General features: G+C 40.0%; 4 protein-coding genes across 5 annotated transcripts; 2 read left to right on the top strand and 2 right to left on the bottom strand.

Moving 5' to 3' along the window:
* Window positions 1-274: 274 nt before the first annotated feature.
* LOC147322125 (delta-type opioid receptor-like) lies at window positions 275-7,990 on the top strand. The gene is made up of 4 exons (XM_086306517.1): window positions 275-571; window positions 928-1,198; window positions 4,573-4,925; window positions 5,451-7,990. Exons 2-4 carry the CDS (start codon window positions 951-953, stop codon window positions 5,978-5,980), a joined length of 1,131 nt encoding a protein of 376 aa, XP_086162643.1. The 5' UTR covers window positions 275-571; window positions 928-950; the 3' UTR covers window positions 5,981-7,990.
* A 1,501-nt stretch (window positions 7,991-9,491) lies between these two features.
* Window positions 9,492-13,048, top strand: chmp5b (charged multivesicular body protein 5b). The gene is made up of 8 exons (XM_086306516.1): window positions 9,492-9,678; window positions 11,075-11,179; window positions 11,325-11,371; window positions 11,461-11,554; window positions 11,638-11,709; window positions 12,117-12,225; window positions 12,492-12,604; window positions 12,714-13,048. The coding sequence occupies exons 1-8, from the start codon at window positions 9,610-9,612 to the stop codon at window positions 12,762-12,764; spliced, it is 660 nt and encodes a 219-aa protein (XP_086162642.1). The 5' UTR covers window positions 9,492-9,609; the 3' UTR covers window positions 12,765-13,048.
* A 39-nt stretch (window positions 13,049-13,087) lies between these two features.
* fastkd3 (FAST kinase domains 3) lies at window positions 13,088-16,789 on the bottom strand. 2 transcript variants are annotated; one of them, XM_086306514.1, is made up of 7 exons: window positions 16,649-16,789; window positions 14,674-16,142; window positions 14,494-14,579; window positions 13,793-13,967; window positions 13,630-13,699; window positions 13,437-13,551; window positions 13,088-13,348 (listed from the first exon to the last, which is right to left on the bottom strand). In XM_086306514.1, exons 2-7 carry the CDS (start codon window positions 16,106-16,108, stop codon window positions 13,250-13,252), a joined length of 1,980 nt encoding a protein of 659 aa, XP_086162640.1. In that variant the 5' UTR covers window positions 16,109-16,142; window positions 16,649-16,789; the 3' UTR covers window positions 13,088-13,249. The 2 variants fall into 2 exon arrangements, with proteins under 2 accessions (XP_086162640.1, XP_086162641.1); XM_086306515.1 differs by having other exon boundaries at window positions 14,674-16,137; window positions 16,649-16,751.
* Window positions 16,790-17,932: 1,143 nt separating this feature from the next.
* myl12.1 (myosin, light chain 12, genome duplicate 1) lies at window positions 17,933-21,280 on the bottom strand. Its single transcript, XM_086306513.1, has 4 exons — window positions 21,123-21,280; window positions 19,540-19,739; window positions 18,592-18,753; window positions 17,933-18,475 (listed from the first exon to the last, which is right to left on the bottom strand). Exons 2-4 carry the CDS (start codon window positions 19,721-19,723, stop codon window positions 18,303-18,305), a joined length of 519 nt encoding a protein of 172 aa, XP_086162639.1. The 5' UTR covers window positions 19,724-19,739; window positions 21,123-21,280; the 3' UTR covers window positions 17,933-18,302.
* Window positions 21,281-23,556: the final 2,276 nt, after the last annotated feature.

The raw sequence follows: 23,556 nt of genomic DNA, 5'->3' as shown, positions 1-23,556 counted from the left end.
TTCACAACTTAAAAGGAAAAACGTGTTTTCTTTGCCCACGGAGAATTTCCTCGAGCCCCTGTACATCGTTATAGGACCATTTTTTAATAAACTGCAACATAGATGCAATTTTAATCTCGTCTAAACCTTTTCAGTGCTTCTAATGCACAAATCTTACTTCATTATGCTCAACAGTTTTTACTCGGCTGTGACATGGTGATTGTGGGAAGCTGTGCGCTTGCCTGCAGGTTATTGTCATCGCTCTGTCATCTCATATTTTGGGTGAATGTTGTAGGCGTGTGTGTGTGTGTGTGTGTGTGTGTGTGTGTGTGTGTGTGTGTGTGTGTGTGTGTGTGGTGGGTCTAGCCTGATTGCGCGCCACTTCTCCATCAGTGCGTGTGCACGAGGGTCCGCAAAGGTGCCGCTGCTCCTCTCCGGGCGCGCAGTACCATCCCCAAACTTTGATGAGCCGTAACCTTCACCAGGGCAACAAAACAAGCCGGGCTGAATTATACCTGCGAGGATATATTAAAAATAAAAACAGCGTCGTCTCTTTCTCCCCCCCCCCTCTCTCTTTTTCTGAGTGATTAAGGTGAGTAAACTGCAAGCTTCACATTACAGTGCGCGTTTTCCCCTCAACGATTCGCAGCACAGCGCGTATTTTACCGGACGTGTTTTGCCAGATCTGCGCGCGTCTCCACAACCAAAGTGAAGTTTGTGTAGGTGTGATGTTTTTGCATTAATTAATTGATCGTGCAAACTTTTTTCCTTTTTATAACTGAGTAAAGATGTTCTAGATGCTTTTTTTGCAGCTCAGTTGCTCCGATATCACCATATCTTTTTTTTTTTTTTTGCCTGCCGTATGTTACATCTCTGAATTCAACACGCAGAATTTATCAGTAACTCGATTTTAAAAGTCTTAACCAGAAAGGATTTTTTTCCTCCAAGCCCAACAACAAACAGGTGTCAAAATGGAAAGCACTCCGATTGAAATTTACAAAGAAGACACCAAGTGCCTCTCCTCGCTGCTGGAAGACTGTCCGGCGAATTCAACTGCTTGGGTATCCGGATACTCTGACAGCCGCAATGTGACCCACGATGATGATAGCTGGGAGCAGGAGAGCATGTCTCCCATCATCCCCATCATCACCGCAGTGTACTCCGTGGTGTTTGTGGTCGGCTTGTTGGGCAACTGCCTCGTTATGTATGTGATTATTAGGTAAGGATTTTTCTCCCCACTTTGTATAACATCATAAAGTGTGTGAATGTGTGTGTGAATGGGTGGATGACTGAATGTGTAAAGCGCTTTGGGGTCCTTAGGGACTAGTAAAGCGCTATATAAATACAGGCCATTTACCATAAAGTATAAATAATAAATCCGCATGTGTGCCAGAAATCACTTCTCTGTTTCTATGGAGAAAAGAAAAGAGAAAAGATGCTATTGTGTCTTTTTTTTTTTTTTTTAAGAAATCAAGATCCAGCCAGAGGAATGTTTTTCTTCTCTGCCTTTGCAAATGTTATTGCTTGGGAATAAGAGCACCCAGACTTGGGCTTACACAGTGACCTCCAGGCCATCTGGTGTTAGTCACAGTTCTTGTTTTTGCCTGCATTTTGTTTTTGGATGCGCTTCAGAGACACTGAAAAAAAGGTGTGATGCTCTAAGCTCATGAAAGAATTGACAAAATGGGCATTTAAAATGGTATGAGACAGCATCCAGATAGAGAACGATCTTTTTTAAACCCCCAAGTCTCAAAAAAGAAAACAAGACGTCATTTTGGCAAAGAAAGGGAATGTCGTCATTTCTAACCTGACATTAAATGTTCAAAAGCTTGGTGACAGGGAGCTAATTCTACCTCCTCCAGAAAATGAAACATGCCAACTTTATGAATGGCAACTCTCCAGCAAGACCTCCCAGATATATAATGGGTTTCTATACATTTCTCATCAAGTCTGGCCTGGCAGGCATAAAATTAATTACATCTGAAACCAGTGGTGCTTTGTCAACCCAATAACATGCTTACACCTCATTGGGCTTTATTTATGGTCTGTGTGAGCAACAAATCTTATCTGACGTAACGTGAACTGCTGCAGTGCCATCCAGAATGCTTCAATTCCTCGACAACAATTACCTCAAATCAGGTTGATGGCTTCGCCTGTCTGCAGGAGTCAGCTTTTTCACGTCACTTTACAGACAAGAGTGTACATTTTACTGTTTCTCCACAGAGAACAGCTGAAGGAAGAGGATGCTTAATGCTGATTTATTGGGAAGAAATATATGCAATTATTCAAATGTAATAAAGTCCATTTGGGTCACAAAATAGATGTTTTAGGCCGCTTGTCTGATTTTCAGACATGTCATGTTTTATATAGCCAAACTGCCCGTTTTACCATCTTTCGCTTTTAGGTGTGCTCTTATTCCTTATGTCAGATTCAACAATCTGACATAAGCTCCTCAGAGATTTTGGTCGATTTTGCCATGATAGCGTCACACAGTTACTGCAGATTTTTCAGCTGCACATCCATGATGTGAATCTGCCATTCCACCCCCTGGCCTCTAAATGGCCATTTGAGTACAGTGAACTCATTGTCATGTTCAGGAAACCAGTATGAGATGATTTGAACTTTGTGCATTATCCTGCTGGAAGAAGCCATCAGGAGACGGCTACATTTTGGTCGTAAAGGGACGGTCAGCAACAATACTCAGGTAGGCTGCAGTGCTCAGAGGAGTTCAAAGGGGGACAAGAAAATATGTCCTACATCATTATACATCACCAGCCTGATCAGCTGATACAAGGCAAGGTGGATAAGGGTTTTCATGTTCTGACCCTACCATGCAAAAGTCGGAGAAGCAGTAACACTTACTCATCAAACCAGGCAAGGTTTTTCCAATCTATTTTTCACTTTTGATGAGTCTATGTGAAATGTAGCCTCAGTTTCCTGTTCTTATCTGACAGAAGTAGCAGCCGTTGTGGTCTTCTGCTGCTGTAGCCCATTTGCCTCAAGGTTTGATATGTTATCCATTCAAAGACACTCTTCTGCATACTTTGGTCGCAACAAGTGGATACTTGAATTACTGTTACTCACCTGTCAGTTTGAAAAAGTCAGGGTATTCTGCTCTGGCTTCTTGTATCAACAAGATATTTTCAATCAGTGAACTGCTGATTTGGATAGTTTCTCTTTTTGGTAAATCCTATACTGGTTGTCCTTTGTAGATCAGCAGTTTCTGAAATACTCAGACTACCCCATCTGACACAAAAATGGGACTTAAATCACATTTTTCTCCAGTCTTATTCTCAGATTGAACTAGATCCACTACAATGTCTAGATCCGCTGAGTTGCTGCCATATGATTGGCTGATTAGATATTTGGTATACAACTGCACTTGAACACGTTACATACTGAAGTAAAGCCACTGAATGTATTTACAACTCCCAGTGAATATAATGTCGCTTATTCTCTGCTATATGTGTATAAAAAACACAATAGCTGCTTGCTAACACATTAATCCACATATCAAAGTCAGTGCCTGCTGAACTAAACCCAAGTGGCTAAAAGTAAACTTGAAAAAAACTTTGATATCATGACAAATAAATTTCTCTTTTGCTCAGAGGACTGAGCTTTATCTATGAATATAAAGCTGAAGCTAGCAGCTAGTTAGCTTGAAATTTAATTTACTGCTTCTACATTTTGGGTTAATCACACCATAAATAAAAGACATGCAGTGTGTTCAATAGTGAACTTCTGGTAGACTGAACTTCTTTTTTCTGGTCACAACTATTTTCTTGGGTTTTTTGTCTTCATGATTAGCTAAAGTAACTGGTTGCTAATAGGTTCCTTAAATTAAAAAGTACATTGTTTAAGCAACTCGATGATATCTGGTTTCAGAGGGCTGTATTATAAAGAAATATTGTTTTACCTGTCTCTTTTTCTGGATTACTGCTTGTGAATAGTAGACCATTTATAAGTAATTGAATTACTTTAGCCCACTATATTGTGGTATATAATACCAGCAACTCTGCAAATTGTGCAAAATAACGTCTATTTTCAGGTTGATCTCAAATGGAGGGGAGTTCACATTAATTTTTCCAGTTGGAAACAAATTTTTCTGATTACTCCAACATAACACGAATGCAGTTTATTCTAACCAAAGTTTGCTTGTGAAACACTGACGCTCTTTATGATAATTTTGCTGTAATCTTGAACAGAAGTTCATTCTTTTAGGTGAATCTTCTAGGTTCTTGCAGATCATACTATAGCAAGTAAATATCAACTTTTTAAAATTTCTACCCAAACCCCAAAATTCTGCATGTATTTTGCATTGGTGCTACCACAAGTAAAAATCTGTAAATACACAATTGTATAAAGCTCATTGGATATGGTTTCAATCCAGCACCACTTTACATATAACAATGAAGTGTGAGCCTGAAAGATTGCATTACAAATTCAAGAAAGCACTGTGGACTAATGGACAATGTTTAATTCACAAAGAGCCCAGAACAAAGGTCTTCCACTGAGTCGCGAAGCAATAACAGCTGCCGAGACAGTGCCGTATCTCTCCTCACAGGACAACTTTGTGTTGTGCATATTTAACAGGTACACGAAGATGAAGACGGCCACCAATATTTATATTTTCAACCTGGCACTCGCCGACGCCCTCGTCACCACCACGATGCCATTCCAGAGCACTGACTACCTTCTGAATACGTGGCCCTTCGGCGAGGTGGTATGCAAGGTCTTCATCTCCATCGACTACTACAACATGTTCACCAGTATCTTCACCCTCACCATGATGAGTGTGGACCGCTACGTGGCCGTGTGCCACCCCGTGAAAGCCCTGGATTTCCGCACTCCCCTCAAGGCCAAGATGATAAACGTGTGCATCTGGATCTTGTCCTCGGCTGCAGGGATACCGGCTTTTGTGCTGGGCGGTACTCAGACGAATAGCGGTGAGGAAGTCTTTCCCCGATGTCTAACAAAAAGTTTAAGAGTCTCTGTCCACTTTCTATGCATAGCAAATACTCTCCAAGCATGTACTAATAAAATGTTAATAACAGAAATATATTCAATATATCAAATCCATCCGTCACTGAAGAGTTTTTCATTAGCTACAAATTGAGCACATCCTTCCTGAATATAGATGACGTAAGAAATAAAAAAGCGTTTAGAGCAAAATGTTCCCTTGTTGAGTGCAGATTAGCTATTCTACAGCAACTTGCTAAATTGATTGCAGAAAATTGTGAAGTGGAATTTCATTTATCATAAAGTGCACTTCAAAAATAGACTCAAAACCTTTTTGTTCATACTTGGCAGCTGTGTGTGAATGCCTTTTTTTAAGTTTTCACTGACTTAAGACATAATCAAACCTACAGGTTTTTCTGTTTTTATTTTCAGTGTTAATTACATTGAGTTTCATAAAACATGTCATATAAATAAAATTGCCACTTTATTTTCTCTCCACTGTTCTTCCACAGACATAACAGAGTGCGCGCTGCAGTTCCCCGATCCCTACGCAAAGTGGGACACACTGATGAAGATTTTAGTGTTTGTCTTTGCCTTCGTCGTGCCTGTGCTCATTATCACCGTGTGCTACTCCCTCATGGTCCTGAGGCTGAAGAGCGTCCGAATGTTGTCCGGCTCGAGGGAGAAGGATCGCAACTTGCGCCGGATCACGCGGTTGGTGGTGGTCGTGGTGGCCGTGTTTGTGGTCTGCTGGACGCCCATTCACATCTTCATCCTGGTCAAAGCTCTCGTCACCGTGCCGGAAACCACCGCCATCATGGCCGCCTACTTCTTCTGCGTGGCTCTGGGTTACACCAACAGCAGCCTCAATCCTGTCCTCTACGCCTTTCTGGATGAGAACTTCAAACGCTGCTTCAAAGACTTCTGCCTGTCAGCCAGACTGAAGGGGGAGAAGGTGTCAGGGAGCAAAAAGGCCCCCAGCACTGTGCGAGAGGCCGCTGTTCCCCTGGAGAACCCAGATGGGACTGGTAAGCCGACATGACTAGCAGTGGAACTGTCTTCAATCTCCCACACTGGAAAAGAAGACTCACAATACCTGGGCTTAACCCACATCACAACAGCAATGTAGACTGGGTTTTGGATTCACTTCATTTTCATTATCACCCAGGGTATAATCATCGATGTGGTTGTCCATAAATCCAAATCAATCCATCCTAGTGTCCTCTGACTTCTGACACTTTCCTTCACAGCAGCCTGTGATTGTAGGTCGAGACAAAGATTGTGCATTTATGGTTTAACCTGGCAGGTGGATGTAAACCAAACACTGTTTCTGTTTAAGTAGGTCAAAGAAGAAAGTGCTGCTTATAATTAATATGGATTACTGTTGATGGAGGTCCAACAATTAGTTGATTAACCAATTATTGCATGAATCCCCATTTATTTTGATGACTAAGTAATTATTCAGGGAGGGGTTTTTTTTTTAGGAAAAATTAAACATTCGCACCATCCAGCATCCTAAATAAGATTTTGATTTCATACGTGACAGTTAATTAAACATTTTTAAAACAAATTTATGATCGCTTACTGTTTTAATGATGATTTATTTAGCCATAAGTTTAATTTAGACTGCCAACCTTCCCAGGGTGTACTGACAGCTGAGATACGTTACATCACCTCTACAACCCTGAATTGAATAAGTAGGAGATGGATAGATGGGTATTGAGCTTACGGGCAAAATAATCAGCAGATTAGCATTTCATAAAATCATCATTACACAATATTGCACACACGGTCATGAGATAATTATGTGAAGATATCTTAGGAGAACTGATGATTATTTAAAGGGTAAACGAGCAGGAGACTGATTAAAATCACTTGGCCCATATCAAGTTTCATCAGTTTTGATTCATTTGTCTCTCAAATGCTGTTTATTCCCAAAATTTCCTCCTATCATTTTTCATTTGCCAAATGTGCCTTTACAAGTCCAGGAAAAAATGTTTGTGGCGGCAGAAAAATGACTTCAGGAATGATTACTAGATAGGGGTCAAACAGCACTTCATATTATAATGTTTGCTATTTTTATTCAATGCATTTGACATGCCGGTGATATTTGCATGAATCGCTGACAGCAGACATGTGCCAAAAACATTTTCACATCTGTGCAGAGCCTGAATGGTGCTGATTGACCACAGTGTGAGAGCACTCACTGACTCGTGTTGGACTTTGAAGTTGTGTAAGAGTCAAAGAAAAAAACAAAAAGCAACATTCAGCTGCATCAAAGCAAGTTAATCAATGAGAGAATGTGGAGGGAAGATCCTGGACTTGAATGTGCATTTAAAATTTGACAGAGGGCTCTCTATCAGCTTTGACCCTGGCTTTGTGTCCAGACTGATAAGTTGTTAACTTTATGGTATATAACTAATAATGATATGTGCTTTGTATATGGCTTTTACCATGATACACATACTGTAGTCCTGCTGAACTGTCATACTGTTATTGTTGTGCAGTCTGATAAGCCGATTAGCTCTTTCAACAAGTAAAAATACAGAATATTCTAACAACTGTACAGTATCTCAGTCTCTATACAAAGACTTATTTTGTATAGACTACAAAATGAAAATCTTTGCACAGACTTTATGAAAATATACTGTATTTGTAGCATGTTAATCATCACTGCTATGATAGTAAAGGCAACATCAGCAGCCATAAGCTTCATGGACTGTGCTGTTATTTTGAATGTACTGCAAATACTACATGAAAGTCATCTATCTCATTTTAAAAAAAAGCATCTTTAGCTAATACTTGTTGATAAATCTCTTGCTGACACATGTATATGGACACAAAAATAGATAAAGCACAGATGTTCTAAAAATAAGAGACGTTATTCTAAGAATCAACACTGTGATCGAGGCATCGTTGTAGTTTTTATTTATTTCTTTTTCATCTCTGTGCTCACAGTTTAATGCTGTACATTGGCTTCTCCTGCCGTCATTCGAGCAGGACGTGTACTGATCGATTAAAACTTGTCTGTGAAGAGCTTAATAAAACAAGTTTAACAAATACACAATGATTCTTTCCTTGGAGTGTGACAAGCTCGGGGATAGCGGATACTCATTGTTTGTTTGTTTTAAGGAAAACAAATCTCTCTCCTTTTTGGTGACTTGTTTTAATAGATTTTGAAGCCTTGAAGAAATTCTTATTGGAGGCAGTGACTCTGCAGACTTCTACAGTTTAAGAGTTTTTTACTGTAAGCCATCAGCTCCCCCCAGAGGGAAGAGGATGCAATGTGGGGTCTTTGTTTTGTTTTTTATTTTAAAGAAACTGCAATGATTAATAGCTGCATTCACATAACTTGGCATAAACAGAAGCTTCTGTATAGCAGTCCATATTAGTGTTCACATACTGGATCTCAATTGTGCCACCTCTGCAAGACTACGGGATAAGAAGATACATCAGGTGATGATTGATGATTTCTCCCACATTACAAGCTTCTGTCTCAGACTTCTTTTATTATGTTCATTATAATACATCCACAAGACCTCCAGATCATTTGATCATTATTCACCCATTAATGCACCTGATACAAAATCGTAATCGTTTATTATTATTATTAGTATTAGTAACCTCATTTTTGATTTGTTCATATTTCAACATTACTAAATTGATTTGACTTATCATGGCAGTGTATGAATTACTGTAGGCAAATTCCAGCACTTAGTGTTTTTGGACTATTTCTGTATGTGTAGAAATAAGCCATAAGAAGAACAGACAGACTAGATTCATGTAGGTTCATGTTCTAAGTTCAGGTCAAAGGAATTTTATTTACATACAGAGTACCGAGTCTGTAGTCGGTAGTCTGATACTGAAAATATGCATCATTTTGCTTTAAACAATCCATATGAAATTTCTGTTTGTTTGGATAAGGACAAACTCTTCTAAACTTTTTATCAGTGAAGTAAAACAAGGAAATATTCAGGTTCTGAGCCACTAACACTTTTTTCCTAATTTACATGTTCTGTTGTATTCTCCTTCATAAATGACTTGTGTTTTGAAAAGGGCTCTACAAATAATAAGTGCTTTTATGGAAAAAGCAGATGGCTTTTAACAGCATGTTTGTTTGAAGGCAGCAAGCATAACGAAAATAAAAGAAAATGAACTAAACAGGCTGGCGAGGCTATGTCTACAAAGATGTACCTAATTTTAATATTATCAGAGTGTGTGGGCGGAGTGGGGGGCATAAAGCTTTTAGTTACAAGCTGCGGTGTGGATAACTGGAATACTTGAGCTTACTAATAGACATAATATATGAAATGATAGAATATTTCATATATATCATATCAAGTTAATTTAGGACCCCGAATTTTGTACAAATTTTGTGTAGTTGTGTTTAATTTTTAGAATTAGTGCTATCTAAACGGCAAAAAGAGAGAGAGAAAAAGAATTAGTTGAAGAACTTAATTGCGCCATATAAAGACGAGGCAGGCCAGTAATCAAGCACACATACAACAGCACAACAGTAATCTGAGGAGGGCGTGGCCGGGTGAGTCAAGCCCATGTGACTCCCCTTACGTCATGGGAAGGGCTTTTCCGGGTGTTTAGTTGGACACTGAACTCTTGACAGACAAACAAACGTAGCTCTTCTTTTACACTTTTCACCTTATTTTTGCCGAAATGAATCGCATATTTGGCATGGGAAAAGCAAAAGGTCCGCCACCGAACCTGACGGACTGCATCGGAAGCGTAAGTATGAGGCGGAAATAACTTTTCGGAAGGATCTTTAAACGAAGTAAACAAAGACAGTTAGCTAAGTGTTAGCCAAGTTTCTGGGGACCAAACAGGCCACGGGTTCACATATTTAATTGGAGATATAATTTTCGGAAATATACATTATTTTCTAGATTAATCGTATGTTATTTTTTTTATGTTTTTAATGTCTCGTAGACTTAAAACCTAACGCCTTGAGTTGACAGTGTCAGTTGGTAAATAAGGTTCTCAAAGAAAACAATCAGTTCTCAGTGTGGGTAATGGGTCATCATTGTGTAACGTTGGGCAGGAATTTGAGCCATTTGACTATGATTGAGCTCAAACCATGTTGTTCTCCGAGTAAAACAAAGAGAATAAGCAGACATGAACCAGTTAAACTGGTTGTCAGACTGCAGATGAAGGACGTGTTTAACGATGATGAGTTTTAGCGCCCACCGCAGAAAAATTACCACGGCTGTGATAGAAAAATATTTTGTTTTTAATTTACTGTAGCATAAAATACATTTACAGTGTCCACCAAATGGCCTGAAATAACAGGAAAATGCTTAGTTTCTGATAAGATGAGATAAAATAGATCCCAAGGGAAATCCCTAGTGCCTTTTTAGATGCTCGGTACAATGAGAAAAAGCATTCTCACACAAAAAAAAAATTATGATCAACTACTGAACGGCTGCTGGAAAGATAAGACACAGGTGAGAACAACAGCAAAATGTCTACAGGACAGTATAAATGTCAGTATGATTAGTAAATAGGCAGAAAGTGGTGTTTTAAATAATATTTTTAATGCTATAGGGAATTGTAGCATGTGACAATGGAGAACTACAAATGATACTGTATTAATAATAATAATAATTGTCCCATCTGGTAAAGAGTCGATGGGTTAGGAAGTGTTGCTGTGCATGTGTATATTTTTCATGCATCACATGAGGGAGGAGTTGTACTGTCTAATAGCCACAGGTAGAAAGGAACTTCCTGTAGTCCTCAGGCCTGCACCTTGTGGCAGTGAGTCATTTGACTCGTGTGCTGTGGTGACTAATCAAGAGGGTCATGCTTGGATGGATTGTCCAAGATGCTGAGGAGTTGAACCAGCCTTCTCGATCAATTTGTTCAATCTGTTGCCATCAACTGCCTTCACCCAGCTGCCCCAGCACACTGTCGCATACAAGACCACTATTGCAACCACGGAGGTATAAAACATAGGCAGCATAGTCTGTAGATGCCCTTCAACATCTGTAGGACCATTTAGTGGCCTATTCTGAACCAGGAAAAACCCTGAATTCATTACTGTGTTCTTCTTTAAAAAGAGCTCCAATAATAATATGGTCCTACTGTCAAAGATCAACTAAAATTGATGTCATGTTTCTACTTTCAGGTGGATTCTCGGGCGGAGTCCATTGATAAGAAAATCGCCAGACTAGATGCTGAACTTGTGAAGTACAAAGATCAGATGAAAAAGATGAGAGATGGGCCTTCAAAGGTGAGTCTTGTTGTCCGGTTGTACTGTAAGACAAAGAGGCTGGTGTCTCTTAAAAACTTTCAAGATCAAAATAAACCTCTCTAAAAGAATTCCTACAGTTTGTGAGGGGGTTTTCCACAAGTTTGTCCTTTTTCTCCCCCACTAGAACATGGTCAAGCAAAAGGCAATGAGAGTGCTAAAGCAGAAGAGAATGTGAGTACTTTTACTTCCTAAAGAAAGGGTAAGTTATTTAAGCTGCTGCCTTGATTGCTCTCATAACTTTATTTCTTCACGGCTCCAAGGTATGAAGGCCAGAGAGACAATCTTATGCAGCAGTCGTTCAACATGGAGCAAACAAACTACGCGATCCAAAACCTGAAAGACACTAAAACTACAGTAAGAGAACAGGAACTGGACCAGATCTTAGTTACAGAAGAAAATACTTTGTGTGCTAACATGTTTTGTTTTTTTTCTTTTAGGTTGATGCCATGAAAGTTGGCCTCAAAGACATGAAGAAGGCTTACAAGAATGTGAAGATTGATAAAATTGAGGTATGCTTTCAGGTTATTTTAACAGCAGTTAATGTAGCTACTTGGCTGTTAGTTAATAATTAACTAATTAATTATTATTATTGAAATTCAGTTACCAGTCTTAGGTGCTAACTCTTTAACCCTTGAAGGTTTGCTGATAGAACAAAACGAGTCGCTGTGCATCACAAATTAGTGAGGGTGGTCTCTGCCTGTGCAGCTACATCCAGATAAACCCAGAAACTATTGTATTGGTTGTCAAATACACATGTTAGATAAGTCCTGTAAAGGAAAGATCCTTAATGGTGATTGGCCAGCAGGGATTAATAACAGCCCAGATTAAATATGAGCAGAGTGTGCAGGTTATCAAATTACCAAAGATGCTGCTGACACAAATGTAATGCTTCAAACTTTTTTTTTTAAATATTCAGGATCTCCAAGACCAGCTGGAGGACATGATGGAGGATGCCAACGAGATCCAGGAAGCGATGAGCAGGAGCTATGGCACACCTGACATCGACGAGGACGACTTGGAAGCAGGTCAGGAAAACACAAATATGCCTGGATTTCACATATACAGCATTAAAAAAGAAAACATTACAGTGTACAAAGCTGCAGCAGTTCTGGTCAAGACTTATCTTTGCAGCATATGTGACCAGTGTGTGGATTTCATAAAAAAGGCTTCTAGTTTTTCCACTGACATCCCTGTGCACACACAGGACTTTAAGGATTCACGTGTGTAGACAGTTTAAACACAGATCTAAAGTGATAGAGCTCCTGATCTTTAAATGCTGTTCTGTCCACAGAGCTGGACGCTCTGGGAGACGAGCTGCTGATGGATGACGACAGCTCCTACCTCGATGAGGCCTCATCTGCTCCTTCCATCCCAGAGGGCCTGCCCGGCGACAAGTCAAACAGGGTACTGATCACAAGATTTTTACAGTTTCCTGTGAAATTTCTATTTAGTTTATAGCTTCTTGGTTTGTTATGCTTTCATTATTCATGGGAATTCCTTCTTTTTCTTTCAGGATGGTGTCCTGGTAGACGAGTTTGGCCTTCCTCAGATCCCAGCTTCGTAAAGGAAAATACATCATCCTAGTTTTACATGTATCATAGCCCTTTTTTTCTATTTATCCAACTGACACTCCTGGCCGAAAAAGGCAGCAATAAAAACCAAAGCATCTTGTGTCCAATGAATGGTAGAAACTGTAAGGTAAAAATCGGGCGTCTTTAATTCAAGGTTGTGCTTATGACTCTTTATAACTAAGCTTGTGATTGCTGGAATTAGGTTTCTATTATCTTTGTACAGTTTTTGCGGCACCCTGTTGCAAAAAACAAAATAAATTATATTTTTCAAACAATACTCATCCTTGTGTGATATAGAAATCATTCCATCAAGTCATTTTTTTGTACAAAAGACAGTTTATTGTCCAGTTAAATTTGTGCATGTGCAGGTGATAACTTAAAACACATTAACTTGGCAATTACTGTTAGCAAAAATAAATATGGAGTTTTTCCTTTTTAAAAGCCCTGAAGTTCCAACCACAGCGAAACTGTTTCTCGGTCACCAGCTGAGCCTGTAGGTGTGAGGGAAGATCTTTTGGTGTAGATACTCCACCATGCTGGTCTTGCTTTGCAGCTTTTCAAACTCAAAGTAAGGAATCTAGAAAGAAAAACACAAATTCGGCTATTTCGTTTGAATTTTAGGATTTACTGATCTACACAAATCTAAGAACTGTTGAGGATCTAACCTGAACAACTTCATATCCCAGAAGGCGCAGATGCCGCTGCTTGATGGCCTCTTTTCCAAGAAGCTGCCTCAAGTTTGACGTGAACCTCTTTTGTCCATCAATACACAGAGCGATCCTGCAACGTCACCATACAGCTCTCAAATACGAGCTTTACTTTCACTGCTTTGACATCGAAAACATGAAACTGGTTTACCTTTTGTATACGTCATCAGTTTGGCTGGCAGGCAGCACATATCCCTCTTCATCAAGTTTTATTTCAACATCTGCAACAAGAAAAGAACGAAGCCTTCAGTAGATAAGCTACAGGAAACATTTATGAAGTAAACCACTGGTGCAGACCAGCGTGTGTGCGTTACCGAGTGTGTAGCAGTATGGCGTCAGAACTTTCGATCCAAAGTATGAACGATCCCCGAGCAAATCCACCAATCCAGTTTTCACAGAGTTGTACAGATGTGGATCCACTGGTGTCTCCAGAGAGCGTCCAGACATGAGGAAAGACTTGACGCGGTATTTTGGAAGGAGTTTGGGACCCTGATTAAAGAAAAACAAAGGTTGACACAGGAAAGTGTTCATATAGCCTGCTATGACGTGTGACTTACAGATTTTCATTTATTTGAAAACAAAACACTGAGCAGTATAAATGTTATTAGTATTCACTTCTTTTTGTTTACCTTTACGTGTGTTTTCTATCCATTTGAAATGAGAAAAACACAATAAAAACACATCATCCTGTTTTTATAAAAGCTCACAGAACGTGTATACATTTGTTAGTTTGTCTTTTTGGATCTCAAAAAATGAAAACTAGATAAAAGACCGGAATTGGAGGTTGGTAAGTCAAATTTAAATAAAATACAACTGAACACTGTAGAAACAATAAAGTGACCCTAGATAAGTAAATTGATAAATAATTTGCTCCTAATGCCACATAACTAAAATGCACTGAAGCTCACACACCGATGATGAGTTAAGCATGTGGGTGTGTATTCAGGTTTTGCATTGTTCCTGTGTCATTCAGCTTTCCAAGTGTCTAACCCTCACATTGTTCTAAATACTTTACCTCATAGAAGGGACACTCCAACTTCACAGTCATGTAGAGCTGAGTCAGTTGTGCCAGAGCAGCCCGGTCAATTCCCATGCTTTGCTCTACAGGACAAAAACACACAGCAGGAAATGACGTCAGCAATATTTTGTTAAATCATGCACTCATGACACAGCATGTGTTGGCATTACGATTTACCTTGCAGCTGCTGGAGGAAGTAACTGCTGAAAACTTTGGAGACAAAATTAACAGGGAACCTCTCCACCAGGGTGCAGGCATGGAGCAGGTTGAGCAGCGTTCGAGGCTGGAAGTGTGAGAAACGCGTGTGTAGGATAGTTTCTACTTTCCCGAACACCTGGCCCGCATTGGGTGGGAGGTATCCCAGCTTCCCAAAAGCCATGATCTGCCTAGCCACCTGGCTGGTGCTGTAGTCATCTGCTCGGTACACAAAGCTCTCAGCGATGGCATCAAAGACGGGCGGGGAAAGGATGTTCCTGCGTCCAAAGAACTGCATCACTTTAGTAATTGTCTCTGGGTGGGAGGTGAAGGCCACTGTAGGAACATATTTCTCCATCGCCCCCATAAAGTAATGATCACTGTGACCAAAGTGCATTAGTGCCCCAAGTACATGGGTGAGCTCCTCATCGGTGAAGTGAGGCACATGCCGCACAGCCTGCTTACACAGATTGATCACAAGAGGCATGGCCTGCATCTGATTCAGGGTTACGAGAGCGCCGAGCACCCCGCTGACAGCAGCAGGATCCATACGGGAAGTAACAGTCACAGCGTGGCTGTGCATGGCATTCAGGAGGTCCCTGTATTTTCCATCTACACCCACACCACCTTGCAGAAGTCTATAAACAGCAACAAGGTCTGCTAGGCTCCAATTGGAAAGCTCCTGCCTCTGGATTTGCTCCATCAACTGCTCCAACATCACACTGCCTGGACCCTCTATGGCCAGCATCGCCTGCCCCAGAGTACACAGTTCCCCTATGGTCATCTCCCCCCTGTCAAGCCTTGCCTGGCTCTCAGACATGAGCCTTACCATCAGTGTGCTCCAGGGATCCAAGTAAAGCCGTGTGCAAGCCAAGAGAGCCGAAACCAGTCCAGCATTAGTCAACCGTCCAGAGTCCTGCTCCAGCTGGAAGCACAGGGCCCTGATAGTGGCCTCCTCCAACACAGTGGGGTTGGTCAGAGCACCACCCTCCTGCTCCAAGTCGGCCACACGGTGAAGGGCTGCTGCGGCCATGGTGTCAGACATGATTTCCACTGAGCGCAGCAGTCTGAAAACCTGCCTGGAGGAGGAGCAGGTCTCTAGACGGTGCAGGAAACTTTGCTCCTCTATAGCTGTGGGTCGGTGCAGCTGGGTCAGACAAAACCGCGGGACCGAATCTCTGTGGATTCCCACTGAGCTGCTGGTGATGAATGCAGGCTCCCTGACGATGGTGGTCAGACTCCTCGTCACGCTGTCCTGTAGTAGCTTCCGGCAGCCCCATATCCTGATACACCGGCCGGCTGATGTACACAGGCAAGTTACACATAAGACCTGGCTGCTGGTACTCAGAGGCCTGACGGATCCAGCAGGATAACATCGGATCCTGAACGGAATCCTCTGAATCAGCTTCAGAGCCATGACCCTGGTCCGGGACTCACCGGTCCCAGCTGAGCTAAAACGAAATAAAAACACAAAATTATTAAGGCTATTTTTAAATAAGTGAGAGAACAAAAAAAAAAAAAACACCAAGAGTCAGAGACTCCTTCCAAACGTTTTCCTGTTTAAAATGAGCAGTTCATGGGTGGCTTTTTCAAAGACGCTAGACTGGTATGCAAATAATTCAAGGCAAAGATAACATCTGTTATTTTTGGCCATTGACAATATTATCCTTGCGTAAATGCCACCTTACTTACAAAATTTAAATATATATATTGATAGAAAACTAAAATGTCTCTGGTATTCACCAAAATGTTTTAAATACCGGGAAACGTCTGTCTTAGTTTCTTTTAGCGAACCAACCTTGAAGGTTGCTGTTAGCTAACGTTAGCATAGGTGCTAGCCTCATGTGTAACCTAGCAGAGCCGCACTGCTCTTTGTACTAACTTTTCATAGGGCTGACACTTCGGAAATATAAATAAAAACAAAAATGTGACGACAGTAAACTGAAAAAGTTCGTACCTGGACCTTCCAACAGCGGAAAAGGGTAAAATAACCGCTGACACCGGAGATGCTACCAAACGTGACTCCGTAAGGAGCACGAGGCGTTCAAGGCACCCTCAAAGTCTGTTCTTCTTAATTTCACACGCGTCTTGATGTTCCAAATCAAGAAGTAATTCTTAAATTAGCATATAACAAGAGAATTGCTGTAATTAGCATAGCTCTTCACACATCTGAAATTCGTGGTGTAGAAAAAGATATATATTTCTTTCTTTTATTATTAAATTTGTATGAAACCCCTAAAGGGAGCAGACGAAAGAAGCAGTGTCTGAAATCCATACTTTCACTGTAACCTTCACTTCTCTTAGTCTCTTCGCAATAAATGTTCATTTCCGATAACTCGTTTTAATAGTTTTCTGACCTTCATAGGTTTTGTATGTCCAATAATCGAGGCATCATTGAAGGCAGCGTCATGTGGTTTGAACCTTCCACTCAGACACTAGAGGGCGACATTATCACTGCACAAGCCTATTCAAAATAACGTTTTGAGTTTGCGGCCGGTCGTCATAGCTTAACCCTCCTGTTATGTTGGTTTCCAGGAACACCAATTATGCTCCTGGGTTAATTTGACCCGGGACAAATTTACTCATCCAAAAGTGTCAGAAATACTGCCATTGATTATTTTACAATTTAGATTTTTTATTTTCGTTTTCTGTAGTGATGCAGATGACATCTCTTCTGTTCTGGGTCAATCTGACCCGCAACATAACAGGAGGGTTAAGTGGTCTTAATTTTGTATTTTAACCTGCCATTTAAAGCATGGACTGTCATTTAAAGAGGGCGCAGCTGTAAAGTGCAGACTGATTTAGCGTCATCGCTCAAACAAGATTTTGGGAAATGAACACTGTAAATGTAGTTCTGCCAAAAACCAAAGAAAATTTAGTTCCAGGATGGATTTAAGCCCGTCCTTCTCATCTGGTAGGTTAGCATCCTTTTGTATATGTTTCATAGATAAGCATTTTTATTATACTAGATCACTCCCTGATATGAAGCAGACAGCATGCAGGTATGTACTGAGCAGTTTTCCTTTCATTTTTATAAAGGTCAGATTTTACTGTTTGCACTGGACTTTGCACAAACATCACCTAGTGCTAGCCTGCACATGCTGATTGAATTGGATCGGAGGAAGAGCAGGCTTGTAGAGACTTGACAAAAATCCCAATGAGGGGGGGGGGGGGGGAAATCTGTTGCTTAAGAATTTTGTTTCACCCGAGGCAATAAAATAAAGACAAGATAATGCAACACTTATTTCAGTTGTCATTTATGGAAGGGAAACAGCAAAATACAACTTGATAGAGGGCTTTTATTTAAAAAGTTTATATTAGAAAATGTAAAAACTCAGCTAAACCCAATCACATGAATTGCAAAGATGCATTTCCTTAGAGCTTTCCAAGTGCTGCCACTTCACATCTTTACATGACAAAACAACACTATTCAGATTTTTCTTCTAAGATGTGTAAATTTGGCAATACTGGAAGTTCACAGCAAACCGTGTTGATAGTTATTGCTTTGGTTTGTTTAAAATAGGGTTTAAACTGGAGTTGAGACATGCAGCATGGTGATCTAGCTGACGACAGAGAGGTGGAGGGCACAGAGAGAACGCTGGTGTAGCTCCTTAATCGTCCTTATCCTTGGCTCCGTGCTTTAGGATGCGTGTGAACTCCACATAGTTGAAATTATTCTTCTTGTCAATGGGGGCCTCCCTGAAGAGCTCATCCACCTCCTCATCTGTAAACCGGTCACCCATTGTTGTGAGCAGCTCTCTGAGGTAATCTTCCTGGATGAAACCTGAAGTGGATAATGGTCAAAATCAGATAAGAAACTGCAACAGTTCCCTCTTCAAATTAAAAAAAGCAAAAACAAAAAAAACCCCATGAGACTGTGGGTCACCAACAGGAAGTTACCTGTCCCCTCCTCATCAAAGCAAGCAAATGCATTCCTGATCACATCCTCGGGGTCTGTGCCATTGAGCTTCTCTCCAAACATGGTGAGGAACATGGTGAAGTTGATGGGCCCAGGAGCTTCATTCATCATGGCCTCCAGGTAGTCCTCATTGGGATTTTTGCCTGTGTAGATAAACATATGTGATGCAAACTGAATTCAGAGGAGACTTTTCTATTTTCAAACAACTTCTTATCCTAATAGGAACAAAACTAAATTGGGCAAACATCTTACTGCCTTCAATGTTCTCTGTACCGAGAGCCCTGTGTTTATTTCTCTATAAAGCAACTTCAGCCAGCTAATCCCAGCTTCAAACCATTATTATTTTCATTGTGCTTCCTATCAAAGAAGCAGAGTGAAGCCTTTTAAGTGTAGGGTTTCTGCCGGACAAGTTATAAGACCAAGAGTAAAAGAGTAATAAGTTGTAACATTTGCCTGGGTCTTTTGCTTAGCAGTTCTAACCCTTTCACAGCTTACTGAATGTGTTAAAATAAAAAGGTATATTAAACAGCAGCTGTACTTCTCGTCCTAAAGCCAAGCTTAAAATTACCAGCTGTTTTCAGACATTAGACTGGGTAGGCGGCTCCGTTTAGGAGCTTGAAATACATGGGTGGAAACCCTGCATAGCAGTAGCATTGGCAGGAACAGGTCACACAGCAGTTACTGCACCATTTTCTTCTAATGAACCAGTATAGATCTATGAAGAGCACCTTTTCTCTACTCATAAACCTGAAAGGCTCAAATGATAGAGGCAATCATTATTTTTATTAACAGCTAAAAGCAAATTTAAATACGTGTGCCTGTAGAACCAGTTTAAGCACAGCTAACATCAGTACACACCCAAATGAATACGAACAGAGCATGAATGGCATACATTAGACCTCCTTAAGACGTCTGAGAATTTTACTCACCCAGCGAGGCAAGCATGTCGTGGAGGTCCTCTTTGTCGACAAACCCATCTCGGTTCTGGTCGATCATGTTGAAGGCCTCCTTAAACTCCTGAATCTGGGACTGGTCAAACATGGCGAAGACATTGGAAGTGGCGCGCTGAGGGCGCTTCTTCGTGGTCTTTCCCTTAGCCCTTTTGCTAGACATTGTGAATGTTTTGTTTCTGTGGAAATTAACAGACATCAGGTTACACATCTTTTTGAATTACAGCTCCATTTGATTAACTACTGAGAAACAAACTGGAAACTGATTTAGGTTGGGTTGATTTCTACATCTGATAAGACTAAACTAAAAGACTTTTCATTTGATTGAAAAGACTTCAAGAATTCCAATCAGGATGCAATGTTATAGGGATGAATGCCAACTTATTCCCCATTTACAGGAAACAGCATCATTTGCCAAGGCACAATGTGGAAGAAAACACCACAAGACAGACAAAAGTTGGCAGCACAATTCAGCATTTAGATCAAAGTAGATGATGCCATTATTCAAAATAAGAGTTTGTCAGTCACATCCACACATGAGTAGCAGGGTAATATAATTCTCTGGCAGCAAATCCCCAGTGAGGTGTCCCTCACTGAGCTATAAATGGAAATGTTCCTCATCTTTCTAGGTTGATCAGCTCACTGCTTTCAAAGAGGGTAGGAAAACTACCGATGTGAGGACAGATGCCCTTATCAGGCAAAGTCTTGAATAAAGAGTTGAACTGTCCCCACGTTAACATCTTTATGTTGACAGACACTTTGGGTTTTGCTGCTCTGCGCTCATGGAAAATGGATTCAACCAGCTCAGGCAGCAAGTATTATCTCGCTATGCATGTGATGCCCTGTAAAAACAGTGATGTGGGCTGATATTATCTGAAACACTGACAAGTGCAACAAAAAAGGAAAGAAAATATGAGCAACGTCTTACCCTATAACTTATTAAATAAAAAAATAGAATAAAATGACAAATGTTATGCCTACTGAGAATGAATCTGAAAAGCTGACTGAAGACAGCTGGTGATTGTTGGTTAACCGTGTCGACTGACTAACAACTAAAGCTGATTTACGCATATATCATATTTACGCGTTTTTAATTAAATGTTCTCTTCTCCCCAGCGGTCATACAAATGCACAATTGACATTAATTAACTTCGAATAAGCCAAAAAAGTTAAACACGATATTTATATGATTTAAAAAGCTGACCGTACCTGCACACTCTTCTGGTTTGCGGCCTGTATTAACCAACATAATTTATATGAAATACCCAACAGTCACTGGCGATAACCCAATTCACAAACACATTTTCAACTCACGAAGCTAACCGCGGGATTTACTAGCTGAAAATATTTCTTTACTTGCGACCAATTTCGTAACAGAGCCATTAGCTACGCGGCTAACTGTTAGCCGTGTTTTCAAGGCTACCAACGAGTGAGCAACACATTACGTTTTCTTTTAAGATATGAAGTTTTAGCAGCGGGATTAAATCCGTGTTTTGTATATATCAGAGTGTGTTTAATGCAACTAAATAGCTCTTTAAAATAAGATATAAACACAGACTTACCTGACAACTTCCAGAAAACCGTCAGCTAGCCCTGTGCCGTTCTTTTTCTCAACCACCGCCCTTCACTTCCTCATAATATTGCTGGGTTCCGTACAGAACACCAGACCAAACCAATGAAGAACTATGGGGGTGCCGGTCAAGAATGAAGCCATTATTTCTCATTTGGAATTAATTGCATGTTTCAGTCTAATTGTAATTCTTAAATAACTTGTCTAAAACTCCGTTTGAAAACATATCTAAATAATTCTAGCATTATTAGCAATAAAATACAAAATAATTTTTAACACTTCCCTCTTTGGAGTAATTGTAACTTCCACTCTCTGCCTGCATTGACTTTCAAGGATATGTCCTTTTAAGGAAATAGCGACATACATCCTCCCTGCGATGAGCAATTAAGGAAAGGTGTGTAGTTTCAATGATCCCCGTGGGAGGATGGAATTTTTTAAATTCCATATTTTATTTATTCTAACGTTTCTCTTATTTTCTAAACTATTCAACACATAAATTTATCTTTAATGTATTTTTTAAACACGTTTCTAACAGCTGATTTCATTCATTCCTTTAATGGAAAAACAGAAATTTGGTCATATTTGGGTCATATTTGGGTCATCCTCATAACTAAACTACGTTGACACTGATCATTTGTTATTTATGATTCTCCTTTGTTGCATTATCATTGGGCTTTTAATGTTGTTTACGTGTTATTTATTGTTGAAGAATATGTTATGATGTCTTCCTGGGAACGTCCTCGTTGAAGATTTGAATAGGTAAATCGAACAGGAAAAGATAATGAAATATTGAAGGAAGTCAAATACTAAACCATAACAAAATGAAGAAATGTTGACATAGAGGATAATTATAGTCCGACCTGTCCGACGATGGGTCAGACAACAGTTGGTACCACAGTCATTGCTGTAAACAGAGGATTACTGCTGCAGGGCTTCAAAAGCAACACGTGGAACTATTGACTCACAGTTAAAACAGGCCACGTCTGCCTTTGTTGTCCACCTGTCATATCAGTTTCAGTGTTAGGGAAACAGCTTCACACTGGAAAAAGTTTTACTCGCAGCAAAGCCAGAGGAAGAAGCCTAGTTTAAAGCTTCAAACATACAAAGAGGTGAAGCATATGGTTGTGTGCTGCCTCATGAACGCATTGCCCAGGCATGCCCGAAAAGGGGAATGTGGCTCATTGAGTGGGTCCGGTTACAGAAGATAAGTAACAGTAAAATCATTTTTTTCGTTGTATGCCACACTTAATTTGTGATTTTAGTAGTTAAACTAATTTTGTTTACAAAATAATTATCTAAAAAAAAAAGCTACAACAAATTTAAACTGTGCATGGTTCACTTACCTTTAGCACTGCACTTTCAAAGCTGATAACAAAATGAGTGTCATGACTCATGAATATTTATATATTTTACAATAACCAGACTTTTACAATTATACATATAGATACCAAACTGTTAGTTTCTACTCCTCCTCTGTGTTTAGGAGAGACACAACCGAGCCACTCAAAATGAAAAGAGAAAATTAATGTTGGAAAATATTTTACGATTGTATTTTAAGTTTTGCATTTATTTATTTATTTTTACTTAGAATTGCAGTACTGCATTCACCCACTAGAGGCTGCTACTTACATATGAAACTTCTCATGCATATTTAAACACTTCTTGAGATATTTACTTACCTTTCTTAGAGTGTCACTTCGTGTGAACTGAATATGTTCATATCTCCGAACTTTATATAGCTTCAAAGCATTGATGCAGCACAAACACAGAAGATAAAAATAGCCTCAACAGATCCCCTGATATCCATACAGTGGGAATTTCCTGGACAGCTAAACTCAGTTCATTGCTGTGAACTGTCTTTCTGTTCAAATCTTAGTGAGTCAGAGTAATATTGTGGTTAAGCAAATCATTTCTGTTTTTGAAGTGGGAACCCCACACAACACTAGAAAAACCTCTCAGTATAATGTACCATTACACCAGAGCTAACCATAACCTCAAAACTGTAACCTTGAGTTGAATACACCTACACCTTTGTGGTCATTCAAACGTGTCAATAATACAAGACTTCACAGGCTTTATATTTACCAGTTTTGTGCTTTACTTACAGTCATAATAACTAAGTGCAAACTGTTTCAATAAGGTGATAAAATCAACTGTATTCTGTAAAACATATTTATGTAGACTATGATACTCTTCATATACCATGGGGACTTCACTGTGCCAATACAAACTTTAAACTTTCAAACAAGCTAGTATTTTGAGGAAGAGTTTATCAGCTGTGGGTGGCAGCTGTTTGGTGAATGGGGCTTATTTTCAGGGCTATTTAGATGTTTTTGGTAGGAGATACTGAGCAGCTACATGCTGTTCTTTGATGCTCAGTCATACGCACTAATTATGCAGTTTACTGTAGCTTGTGGTGTAACACA

Source organism: Aulonocara sp. 'chitande type north' Nkhata Bay, linkage group LG9, assembly GCF_057382095.1.
Source record: "Aulonocara sp. 'chitande type north' Nkhata Bay isolate Kocher_YH1m ecotype deep benthic linkage group LG9, A_spYH_male_GT1.1, whole genome shotgun sequence".
NCBI classification, from domain to species: domain Eukaryota; kingdom Metazoa; phylum Chordata; class Actinopteri; order Cichliformes; family Cichlidae; genus Aulonocara; species Aulonocara sp. 'chitande type north' Nkhata Bay.
This window is presented reverse-complemented; position numbering and strand designations above follow the sequence as displayed.